The sequence below is a fragment of the Rhineura floridana genome, chromosome 6 (assembly GCF_030035675.1).
Source record: "Rhineura floridana isolate rRhiFlo1 chromosome 6, rRhiFlo1.hap2, whole genome shotgun sequence".
NCBI lineage: Eukaryota > Metazoa > Chordata > Lepidosauria > Squamata > Rhineuridae > Rhineura > Rhineura floridana.
The window spans coordinates 155,223,056-155,236,212 of record NC_084485.1 but is presented as its reverse complement, the minus strand read 5'-3'; the positions used below and the strand labels follow the sequence as shown (position 1 = coordinate 155,236,212).

General features: G+C 41.3%; 1 protein-coding gene across 3 annotated transcripts in view; it reads right to left on the bottom strand.

The window, feature by feature from the left end:
• RALGPS2 (Ral GEF with PH domain and SH3 binding motif 2) overlaps positions 1 to 13,157 on the bottom strand; it is a 217,627-nt gene that overhangs the window by 128,888 nt on the left and 75,582 nt on the right. For all 3 annotated transcript variants that reach the window (XM_061634215.1, XM_061634214.1, XM_061634216.1), the window contains one exon: positions 10,525 to 10,608. In XM_061634215.1, coding sequence (XP_061490199.1) covers positions 10,525 to 10,608 — 84 coding nt within the window. The remainder of the gene's footprint in view (positions 1 to 10,524; positions 10,609 to 13,157) is intronic.

Here is a 13,157-nt window from a genome sequence, read left to right as displayed (position 1 = left end):
TTCAAAATAAATTTGTTCGGGGGGAGGGGAATCCTGTAGATCTGCATGCCCAAAGTAAATCTCCAGGTCCAGGTCAGTGATGTAGCTATACAGAACAACCCTGTATGAATCAGTGTCTCTCTTGAGCACTGGAATCCCTAAACAGATAGAGACCCCGCCCTCAGACCTTAGTTTAACAGACATGTTCTACAATTTTGTAGATATGTTCTACAATTTTGTTTTTTGTTTTTAATATAAAGAGCCAAGAATGCCAGTATCCTGCTTTAATTCCTGAAAATCTGAGATTCAGGGTGCTGTGAGAAGTCAAAGGTTGGCACTCACATAGGGAAATACCCCTGCTCAATTTCTGTGAGCAGAATTAGATTGGGCAACACACCCCACCTTGAGCAGTCCACACATTCCAATTCTGCTCATGAACATACAGAGCCTGCTAGACTCTCCCAGTCCCCAAGAGAGAAAAGCTTACCTTGGAGGCCTGGCAAGTAGCGCCAGCTCTTGAGACTCCTCCTTGGATGGGAAAGGCCACATGGCCTTTCCCTTCCTCCCATACACACCTTTCAAAACTAAAGCAGACTCTTATAGTGCATTTTTCTACCTAGAATCATGTCAGTTGAACTACAGCTCCATTATCCACAGCAGAAAATGACAATGGCTGGGGATAATAAAGAGTTATAGTTTGACCCCCTAAACTCCCAGAAAGGAGACAACACTGCAGCGTGATACACTGCCAGCATCTCCTTGGGCTTTGAAACCAGTACATGAGAAGGAGGGAAAGGCCAAGCAGGCCTCCTCTGTCTGACAAGGAGCTGCTGTGCCCCTATCTGCCTGGCTCCCAAGGTAAACTCCCCCCCGAGGGTAATACAAATTAATATTATGACCATTACATTATTATTTGCATCTATTTGTTGCTTACTACATAAAATGTCTCAAAGCAACTTATAATTATAAAAACATAGGATACAAATTTTAAAAGAATTTCAAAAAGATAAAAGAACATTGACTAAAAGAGCTCAGCTTGCAATAACGTAACAAATCAAACCACCCTGATTCTGTATTTTGGGAATGGGGAAGCTGTAGCCCTCCAGATGATGTTGGACTCCAGCCCCAACCAGCATAGGCAATGATAAGGATGACAGGAGTTGGAGTTCAACAACATCTGGAGAACTACAAGCTTCCCTATCCCTTCTGTATATCATACCCTGTGGTGCATGGTAGTTTACTGTGTGTTGGTGCTACTCACATCTCCTCTAAATGTGCATGGTTCACGTGACATTATTGGCAAATGGAAGCTATCATGCAATTTCCCCCTGTAAATTCATGCTAACCCAATCCACTGATAATACAAAAAGGGGAGAAAAAACATTTTCACTTCCTTTCTCTAGTGCTTGCAGACACTTTGCTCCGAAGCTTTTAGGTGGGTGTGTCAATTGTTCCCCTCTCCACGCCCATTCCCTCCTCCTCACTTAGTTCATTTTATTTCCTGTAGGCTGACAAACAAGTTTAGGTTGCTCTCCTCCATTCTGCTGGCCTTCTTTATGTTGCTGCAAATGGTGCCTTTCTTTTCTTTTCTTTTCCCCCTAACTTGTGTGCAAAAGCATAACACTATTCAAATAAAGATTTGTATTTCAGCTGTATCCTACCACAGAAAACACAGATGTTAGACCTTCCAGGTTTTTTTTAAAGGAACCTACTGCAGCTGGTAAAACAGACTGAGCGTGCTCAGTCACCAGAAACCAGAGGGAGTGGAAATGTATAATAAGAGGGTGGGGCCACAAGGAAAAAAAAGACTAATCCTCCCCAGAGGAATGCCTGCTTGTGTGAATGGGAAAAAGCGACTGGCAGCTAACATTGAGCAGGAATTGCAGACGATGCAAATGAAAAGTAAAGATAAAAGAAGTTATTTCCTACGAATAAATGCTCCTATGTAGATGAGCCCTTATATTTCTCCTTTAGCTTTGCTGTACAGGAGACTAGGCATTAGGATACATCCAGCATAATTAACCTGATCTCTCTGCCAACTGCCAACATAAATGTGCACCTTTATTTGGTCTTGATTAGCCCTGGTAAGAACAAAATCCTCCTTCCAACTGGCAGTACCCCATAGACATTTGCATCTCCTAATATTAAGTCCCTCTACACCTCCATTTCCTACATGAGGACCCCTTCCCACTCAAGTAGAAATATGGTATCAACTTGGGACACTTTGTCCCAATTAGCTCTTGACCTCACCTTTGCCCCTAGGACTGTCCAGACTGTGGTGGGAAACTTGTATTTTTGTACCTGCAGTAACAAATTCAACTTTTATTTTGGAGTAGTCATTCCATCCAGCCTAAGCCTCAATCTAATCACCTTTCATCTTAGGTATCTCCTCTCCTCAGGAAGCTAAGTACAGTAGGGCCCCACTCATACGGCAGGTTAGGTTCCAGACCCCCGCCGAAAAGCAAAAACCGCTGAAAAGCGGATCAGCTGTAGCGCGGGGGTCTGGAACCTAACCCGCTGATCGCACCAGAGGAGGAGAAGATCAGCTGTAGCTACAGCTGATCTTCCCCTTCTCGGGCGTGATCAGTTCCAGCATGGGAGACTGATCGTGTCAGAAGAGAAGATCAGCTGGAGCACACTACAGCTGATCTTCCCCTCCTCCGGCAAGATCAGCTGGAGCACAGGGAGCTCCAGCCTCCCCTCCAGCTGATCGCCCTGCTGGCGCTGTATTAGTGGAATGCCAAAAAGCAGGGTGCCGAGAAGCAGGCCCTACTGTATTTAATTATCTTCCCCAATGAAGCAACATTATTGGTTTTCCATGGTTCAGCCTATTCCAGCCACGCAACCCCGAGTTCAGCCTGCTGCTAGACCTCCATGGGACACTCCAAGACTGGCTGCTCCACCTTCAGTGAGCGCATTTCCATGCCTCCTCCCCTTCATGTCCTTGTCTCTTTCCCATGTCTATTATTTTCATCAGTTGTAAGTAGGAACTTTGATGAAACACGAGCCTTGTATTCTCCTCAAGGAACATTCTCTATCCTTAAAACAAATAAGGTTGCTTGTTTGGAAACCACACAGCATAGAGCTCAAGGGTGACATATGAAGGCCTGCTCTAGTAGGCCTTCAGTGATCCCATCACACTGTTGAGCTATCTATGAATATCTAGGAAAAGGTCAGGTTATCTAGGACACCAGGGCAGACTAGCCACCTAGAAATTCAAGGTAACTGTTCTGAGAACCTTGGTTTAGAGCTGAGACCCCAAACCCTAGGCCATAGGGAAACTCCAGGAACCTACTCTTTCCCTTCTCCTCAGAATAGGTAATCATCATGATGTCACCCTGTTTCTATTTCCTCTCTTTCCTAAACCTTGCTTTCTACCTTCACAACTCACACTCATGTCATTTGCATTTGAGCATTACCCTAGGCCTCTGTGTCAACCTTCTGAGTCCTAACCTTACTCCCCGCTCCTTATATGGCAACAGTAAGATCTTCCATACTCTCCATGTCTATCATGACAACAAGTGTAAGTCAATGGTCCAGGCAACATGGGTCTGTGTTGCAACAGAACTAATACCTTTATGATTCTGTAAACACTACATTGGCAATTAAGTTGCAAAACCATTTTACTCTGTGACTGTCATTTTGATTCTGTACGTAAAAGAACCATTTTCAATTACTCCCAATTTTGAATTCAGTAGTTCTTGCTAATTACCTCAAATTAGTTAAGACATTGAGGTACAGTACAATATACAATTGTAACAAATGGAGCTACAAGTTGCTGAACTTTCAGGAACCTTGCCAGTTTGTGAGAAGCAGGCAAAAAGCAATAAAAACTGAAGAAACCATCACTATTACAGTAAAGCAAAGAAAATTATTATGTATTATGAAAAGTATTATGTCTTCCCCAGTCCTCCATGGTGTCAAGCAGGCATAAAGCACCAGCTTCCATAGAAAGAGCTGAGGAAAAGAGGAGGGAACCATGACTTAATGAACAGTAAACAAAATTTAATCAGTCTCATTTTCTGAGCTATCACTAACCAGAGCTTGGAAAAGTTACTTTTTTGAACTACAACTCCCATCAGCCCCAGCCAGCATGGCCACTGGATTGGGCTGATGGGAGGTGTAGTTCAAAAAAGTAACTTTTCCAAGCTCTGTCACTAACCCTTTCTGTTTCTTTGTTTTGCTGTGTACTTTCACCAACTCCCAGTCCTTTTGATGCCTACAGATCCACCAACTATGCCAACAAGAAAAAGCCCACAAGCAAAGACACTGAATCCTACTTCCTTCTCCTGCGTCAATGGCAGTGCCTCCTAGCCACAGAAATACACCTTGCTTTTGAATTGAGAGTTGTATTCTCAGGCTGTAAACACGTGAATCACTTCAAAGGATTCCCATTAGCCACACCTGGAGGGGGAACTGGTTGATCTGCCAATCAGCTGTGAAATCTCTTTGAAGCTGAATTTTTTTAAAAAACGCACCCAACCTGCTCCCCCCAGGTTTTATAGTAAAAAGAGATGGGGTTTGACTAGCATCGTGTGCCCCCATTTTCAGTAAAGAGAGGTGGAGAAGTACTGGAACCAGCAGAACAGTAGGTGTGTTGCCACCCCTAGTGTATAACTCAGGACTTGGTTGTCCTCAGTGTACACGAATTGCAATGATATGATCCTGTGCATAGTCTTCCTGTCACATAGTTTTTACAAATCATTTAGGGGGAGTAAACATATGAACACCTTGTCTTAAACATTTTGTTCATCATTCTAAAAGAAAATATTTCATAATCCATTTTTCCCCATTTTTTCAAAGAAACCCGTAAAAAAAGGCTTTGGGGAAAAAAATCCTCTCAAATTTTTCCTTTCCCCCCCTGGGTGTTGACATTTCTCTTTCAGAGCCTATTTGGGTTTTATGGACTTCAGAGTTGTTACATACTAGCATGGTTCTATCAAAATCAAGATTCAGACTCTTGTTTCTTTTAGTAGACAGTATCAAATTAGGATGATATCTGCAGCAAAAGCAGTGTATACATATTCATTAATTAAAGTCCTTCAGTAATATTCTGTGTTTCTTATTGTGAAGATAAGGAATGTTCCAACTTATTTTTCTTGATGTCTATCAGACCTGATAAACTAGTGTCTCAATTCTAAATGCATTCTACTTTTAGTATCTTTTAAAAATAAAAACTCATTAACATTTTTACAGTCAGTTCAGCAGCTTGTAGCTCCATTTGTAACTATTTTGAAAAATTACAAAGTTTCTCACTGGAGAAAGACAGTCAACTAAGGTGCTGGAATTCACAAATTCTAAAAAACATAGGTTTTCAGACACAGCATGGACACCAGTGTAGCAGCAGTCCCTCACAAAATAGGTAACTCCAGAAAATGAAGGTTTTCTTCAGAAATGGAAGTAGCAACATACAAACTGCATTTTGCATCTCCTACTTCCCCTCCCCACCACAAAATCTGAGTTCAGAGGTTACTTATGCACTTTCGGCACAGGATCTACAGATGCAAAAGTAGTTACATAATTTGCCATGGAAATACTAGAGTCCTCTTGACAGATTACAGTCAACACAATACCCTTGCTACTTTTAAAATTCAGAATGCTCTTACTAAAATCCGTATGTAACCCATATACTACTCCTATCCTTGCCAAATGTGAATACTACTTTTACTTTTCTGGAAGAATGGAAGAAATTTAGAAATAGTCTGAACAAGAGTAATTGTAGTAGAAAAAACAACAAAAATTCAAAAGTAAATATATACTAGCAATTATTATATACTCAAGTGGAATTCACTGCCTTTACAGTAAGAACAGGTTGCTTACTTGTAACTAGTTCTTTTAAGTGTTTATTGGTGCACTCCCACATCATTTTAAAACTTTGTAAAGATGGACTAGTGTTGTGTGGAGGGCTATCCACTCCGAACCTCATGTATGCACACGGGGTGGGGCATGGCTCCAGCCTTCCTGTTCAGTTCCTAATGGACTGTATGGCAGTTTTGAAGAACGGCATGCTATAGTTGTTGTCCTTTGGGCCCTCCATACAAGGGGCAGGATATGGTTCTTTAAGGATCTAGCTACAGAGGGCTGTGCTTCTCACTTTCCTGGGCACATCTTGTGGAAAGCCACTGTTTGTACCCCTTGCTGTACTGTCTGTTGCTGCTATGGAGTTCCTGATTGGGTGGTTGGGTCTGAAGCCACAGAAATGTTAGCAGAGATCCATTTCACACCCACAATGAGTTGTGGAGACAAACTTTGCACAAATTTCCATTTTTTAATGCAAAGTGTCTCATGTTTGTGCTCCGTGGTCCCCTTTGAGTGTTAGTGCCCTTTCACCATGGTGCATCTTCACCACAGGCCCTTCCCCTGGTAGTGTGAAGTCCATGGGGCATGTGCAGCATAGCCCTGTGCTGTGCAAACTGTCATTGGAGTTTCAGCTATCTTTCAGTAATGTTGGGCTGTGTTGGGTTGCTAAGATTCGCCACATCACAGACACTCCCATGTCACTGGGGGATGGCCAGTCAAGTGGGGAGAAGACAGTGCATGAAATTAATTTCTGCACCTTCCATTTTCTCCCATGGGGCTGAATTTGCTTAAGTCCACCCTTCAGGTGGTGCAACTTCTACTTGGGTTCCAAGGGTGTGGCTGACGGTTGACTGGATGCGGTGGACCTGAGTTAGGCCCTCACCAAGTTCATTCCTTGCCCTCAGCATGCCCAGTTTCCAACCTTTCTGCTGCTGTTGCTCCTGGCAGGCATATCTTCTGCCTGCCTAGATCTCCTTTGGCAGGCAGATGCAGTTCTGCCAGCATGCCAGTTTTCTGCCAGCACACTCTGTTGGACATGTGTGATCTGTCACACTCTAACCCTACTTAGCCAGCAGATCTGGTGCTTTGGATTGTTCAGTTAGCCACTTTGTAGCAAAGCAAGCAAATTGAGGATATCCAGCAAATAAATTTCTGAGTGGAGATTGTCTCATAGAGCAAAACAGCAGCTGCTGGGGACTGCTTGAATCTTGTAGTTCTGTCCTCATAAAAGGTGAAAGTCCACTTAATGTCTAAGATATGCAGTGACACCTTCAGCAATGAGGAGGGATTCAGAAAAAAAAGTTGATAAGACAAGTTCTTGGTTAATGTGGAAGTTAGAAAACAACTTGGTTAGAAACACTTGTCTTCTAGGGTAAAGCAGAGGAAATGAAGACATTGAGGCTGGATGGAGATATGGAAGTATTTATCCTTGAGGATGCATAAGAACCAGTCTCTTAGTGAGAAGTAGCAAGATGTTGGCAAGGATCACTATATGAAATCTTTTTTGTGTGATGAAAGCTTTAGCCACTCCACAAGCTAAAAGGAGCCCAAGCTGACAATCTGTCCCTGCACCTGTGACAAAGTGTTAAAATGAGTTGAGCAGTTGAGGCACTAAAGGGAAAGCAACCCAATTATTTAATTAAAACATCACCTTATACTAACAGGGCAGAATGTAAGCCTATATAGCTAAATCCTATCATAACTTATAGATCAGAATGTAAATCCTACAGATGCTAAGCCTCTAGGAACCCGGTTCTCAGCTATACCCTAGCAGAGAAGTTTGAAAGGGCACAGTAAACAAGAAAACTAAATTAAATCCCAGCTTTGGAAAAGAGGTAACAAGAAAAGCCCAAGCCCACTAATATATAGTTCCACCCAGTACAGACCTAGCCAACAGGAGAGTCAGCTGAGAATAAAAAAAGAAAGGCTTAGCCTTTAAAGTCAAGCTCAGCATAACCTTCAATTTTCCTAGATTAAAAAAAAAGATTAGGAGCATTTTTAGGTAAAAAAGACTTAAGCAAAAGTTTCAGCTTTCAGTTCAGTTTAAATTGGAAAAAAGTTTCAGTTTATTAAACCTAAAACATAAATTATCATGTAAACCTTCAGAGTTAACTTGTACTTTAAGAAGTGCTTTCAGTACATTTTAAACCACATAAAAGCTAGGTTACAAGTTTGTTTGTTTTTTAAAAGTTTTAGAAACAGGAATCTTCTACAGGACCAAAGGAAGGAATCTTCCACAGGCAGTTAATCCCCAGTTATCACCCTTTGCACACTCCCCACTTAAATCAAAACCCATTCTCCACACCCCATTCCCAGCAGCTAAACTGATCAAAATTCCATCTAGAGAGATCCATCTCCTCTCTGGAATTTAAGCCAAACCTCTTGATGTCATTGGCTGCAGTAGCAGCTAGGGGGAGCTAGCCAGGCACATAATTTAGAACAGGCTTCTGGAATGTGACTGCTATGTCCCACTACCAGGATCTCAGTGCTCCCTTACAAGAGATCCATTCCTTGCGGAATGACTAATTATCCTCTCCTGCCCAAGATACGCCTCCAGGGTATGGAGAAATCCTGATACTGGATGATTCAATCAATAGGAACACAGATAGCTAGATATATGATGGTTACAGACCACAGGGTGAACTGCTGCCTGCTGTGAAGGCTGCAGATGTCACCCATTGTCTACATAGCCAGATAGATAGTACTAAGTAGAAGTCAATTATTATGGTACATGTTGGCATCATTGTCAAGAAGAAATGTAGTCATGAGGTTCTGGAAGTGAAATTTAGATTGCTAGGTATGATGTTAAAAAGCCAACACCTTCAAGGTAGCTTTCTCTGAAATGCTGCCAGTTCCATACACAGGGCCAACTAGACAAGTACAGCTGTGTAGTTTCAATGCATGGATGAAACAATGATGTTTGGAGGTGGGGTTTGGGTTTGTTAGGCACCAGGGAACATTTTGGGGAAAGTCAGGCCTGTACAAATGGGACAGGCTCCACTTGAACCAGGTGGCGGAGCAGCTTTTAAAATGATTACGGGGGGAGGGAGCTGACAGCAGCTGAAGAGGGTCTGGTTCAGAACAAATTCCCCCTCCGCACAGGATAAAGATAACAAAAATGTGGTAATTTAAATAAGGGAGGTTAGAACTAAGCTTTGAAAGCAGTCCTGGCACCAGCAGGTGGACAGGTTGGGCACTAGCCAAGGACCCCTGCAGCTGGGAGGGTGGAGCCCCTGCGCTGTAATCTCCTCCAGCATCAGATTGCTGTGCCACATTTATTATTTATTTATTTATTTTATTTGTATCCCGCCCTTCCTCCCAGCAGGAGCCCAGGGCGGCAAACAAAGCATTAAAACACTTTAAAACATCATAAAAACAGATCTTAAAATACATTAAAACAAAACAGCATTAAAAACATTTAAAAAAAACAACTTTAAAAAAGGGTTAAAAACATTATTAAAAACTATATTAAACAATTCCGACACATTTGCAGACTGGGCTAAGTCTCAACTTAAAAGGCTTGTTGAAATAGGAAAGTCTTCAAAAGGTGCCAAAAAGATAGCAGAGATGGCGCCTGCCTAATATTGATTGCAGAGCAGGAATCCACTCTTCCAGCCAATAGTGCCCCCACACGTACATATAGCCAGCAGGCACTTAAATACGCTGGGTCACTTCACCTCACACATCAGCAAGCATGCCTGCCATCTTAGGTGATGGCAGGCACGCACACTGATGCACAAGGTGGCACAACTGGGTGTATTTAAGTGTGTATACGCAGGCACACATGTACAAATACACACACAGGATGAAGTGGGGGGCTAGTGCTGACCCTGAATGAAAGTGCAATTCAGAGAAGCCAAACACTATAAGCTAAAATGCAAGCGCCAAAGACACTTCAGAGAAAGACACTGTATACATATGCAGCCCCTGAGGAAAGATGGGTGACCTAGAGTGCTTGGTCTCAGAGTAACAAGTGGGCATAATGGAAACCTGGTGGAATGGAGGGGATCAGTGGGGCATAGTTACCTCTGGTTACAAACTCTCTGGATATAAATTCTATAGGAAAGACGGGGGAGGGCATAGTGGATACGGTGTTGCTCTATACATCAAAGACGACATAGGAAAAAAAGGAGGGTTGTGCCAATTGCCTTTCTGATGGGCTGCCAATACATCTAGTACACCATGCATGGGCATACTTCAAGCTTATGGAATTTACTTTGCTTTTATTAGGTCTATTTTGCACCCCAGCATCAGGTGCCAAATAGTGGCCCAAGGAGATGAAGCTAACTACAAAATGGTTGAATGAGATGGAGCAAATAACCTATGGCACCCCATGAACTGAGATGACCTGAATATATACAAGTCCATATCTACATCTGAGATACTACTGATCAGAAATTCTAACAGCCTAGTTTAGGAAAAAAAGAAAAGAAAAATCCTTTGCATTGCTGATACTGTTAAAGCAACTAAGAACCAGAAACTCTTGCTGATATAATGTAAAACATCAAATGATCTAACAGTAGATCCTAATTACCTTCTTCCCTCCAAACATGGTGCGTCAGTAATCAGGACTTGTAAATAGCTTAATAAATAAAGCAACACAACTAAGAATCACACATGCAGCCAAAGAGGAAGTCCAAAAAGCTGTTCAGTCAAATGCACAGTAAAATTTTGTCTTTTAAAGTTTTGTGTAAATGGAATGCTTTGATGTATACCTGGGGTATCACATGTAAACTGAAAACTTACATGGTTAAATCTTCTTGTAAAGGCAACTGCGTTTGGTGCAGAACTGTATTTCTCTTTTTTATTCCAACCACAACTTGACAGCTCCTGGATTAACAGTGAGAAATAGTTTAATTGTTGTAACATACATTTCAAAACAAGATCAGTTGTTATACTTCTATCAGCGAAGTTGAAAAATGGAAATGGACTGCCTTCAAGTCAATCTTGACTTATGGCGACCCTATGCATAGGGTTTTCATGGTAAGCAGTATTCAGAGGGGGTTTACCATTGCCTCCCTCTGTGATCAGTGAAGTTAAACACAGTCAAATAAAACACAAAATTACATTTTTCATTATGGCTGCCAATAAGACTGCATTTGCTGGATATAAATGTGAATTCTGAGTGTTCTTTCCTTTTAAAATTTGATGGGTTCCAACCCAATTTTTAGTAAGCAGTGTAAGAACTTGCTATCAGGCTTGTAGAGGTAAAATAGTATGGTACAAGATTGTTTGTTACATTCTCCAACTATTTTTTTAACATACTACTGAATAGAAAGATGCAGCATTAGTTGTAGAACTGACCACCTGGGACAAGAATGGCTAATTCAGTATCACCTTATTATAAATATTTAAATTTTCTTAATTGTGCTCTTCAGCACTAACTAGTGATTTTCTCAGTTTGTGAAATGCCAGAATATGATAGCTACAGTCCATTATGTCTAGTTAATACACGATAGGAAAACTGTTTGTCATTAGTTTGTTTCATACATCATGGCAAACCATAGTTTTGCTGTTTGTGCTGAAACCTCAGGCTAACACACCCCTCACCTGCTTCCTGATATAATCAAACAACAGCTTTCAGCTGTACCTAAAATGATCCAGCTATGGTTTTTGCAAACCCACTTCAAATCAGAAATGTGAAGATGACCCGAGCATGCAAAAGCAGAAGGGGAAATCATACAATCCTGAGTCTTGGACAGAAATGGTCAAAGCATGGGGTACTGCTATATGTGAACTGAACTACTAAGCTACAATTTTCTATACCCAGCCCAAGAAATTCTCCTCAGGACACCTGCATACAATGGCATCATTCACACTCCCTCCTTAGCTATCCCCCCAAGAAATGTATGTTTCCCAAAAAGTAGGGGGAGAGAAAATTCTCTACAATGCAAAGTACATCTAGAAACCTACATTGCAAGAGAAGCAAAGAAAACTGACCACAAAACCTCTAAATCTCTGCCTTCTAGCTTGTGAAATGAAAGAACACTGTGAAGATGGATCTAGCACACACAATCTAGCCTTGGAGGATAGTACTGTGGATAATCATGCTCACAATTGCCTTCAGTTACATATACCATTTTTTAAAATCCAGGGCTAGGTGTTCTTTCCCAAGCTAATGGCAGCTGGAAGGCGCACACGGAATGTGCTACCCAGATAGCCCAGAGGAGTGTCTCTGCCAAGGCCTGGTTTGCTATCTTTGAGTTCTGGCTGAAGCTAATATTCTTTCTGACTGGTCTAGCTCCATTAACTCTATGTGATCACTTCCAGTCAGTATAGAAGCAAACCCTATCCCAAAAGCTTCAACAATATGGACTTTCGCTGGATTACCTTATTCCTTTGGGATATGAAATGGCCAGAGCAACAATCAGGCAATGTGTTGTAGCTGTTGTACTCCAGTATGATCTAGGCTCAACCTCAAATTATACTTTGAGAGAGCACTCTAGCCAAATAAACCAGCTAGCTATCTTTATGCACTCTCTGTCCAAAAGCATCACAGACCCTACACATTGGTATGCCTGAATAGCCTTCCCTCAGCAGTAAAAAAACCTTTTTATGAACCTAAAGCCTATGTTCTGGAGAGGTTGAATCTGTGAGCCATGTTCTTCTGCACTGCCATTTTTTACCATGTTCTGCGAAAAATTTTCATTGAACTTCTTTTATTAAAACTGCAATTAATGCTCTTGTACTCCTCTCCGATTAAAATGCAGCCACTTCTCTTAGTACAGCTAAATCTTGTGCCACAGCATATTAAATGTCAGGAATTAATTCTAGCCATCAAATAACCTTCTAATCTCCTTTTCTGGGGGTTGCAATATGATTATGACTCTGTAATACTGCTGTTCAAACAATTGTTTTATTTTATCTATTTTACTCTATTTGACATATTTGATATATTTGGAGAATACATTTTATGCACTTCTCATTATGCTCTAGTCTAGTCATTGACCACAATAAAGATTTAACTGAATTGAACACCCAGGGCTAGGCATCAAACCAATCAAACATTTCCTAAGTAACTGACTGGCCAAATATTGTTGAATAATGAAGTATTTCAAGCATTAAAATAGAAACAAAGGCTAATGCTAATCACCAAAAGGTTTATTATGCAACAATGAATTTAAATTACATATTGTTTTCTAGAGTTGTTCACAAGGATGGTCAACTTGCTTCATTATTGCCAAAGAATTTGTGGAATTCCTGGATAGTTGTAGGTTTATAGTCCTGGCTATGGCATTATATCAAGCTCCTTATCTGCCTTCCTCTACAGCACCATGCCCAGTTTTAAAAACCCATCAAGAAGTTCACTGAAAATTACTTTAGAACAACTTTTTTGACAGTGAACAATGGATGCATGCCTAAAGATTCGAGAAATTTAA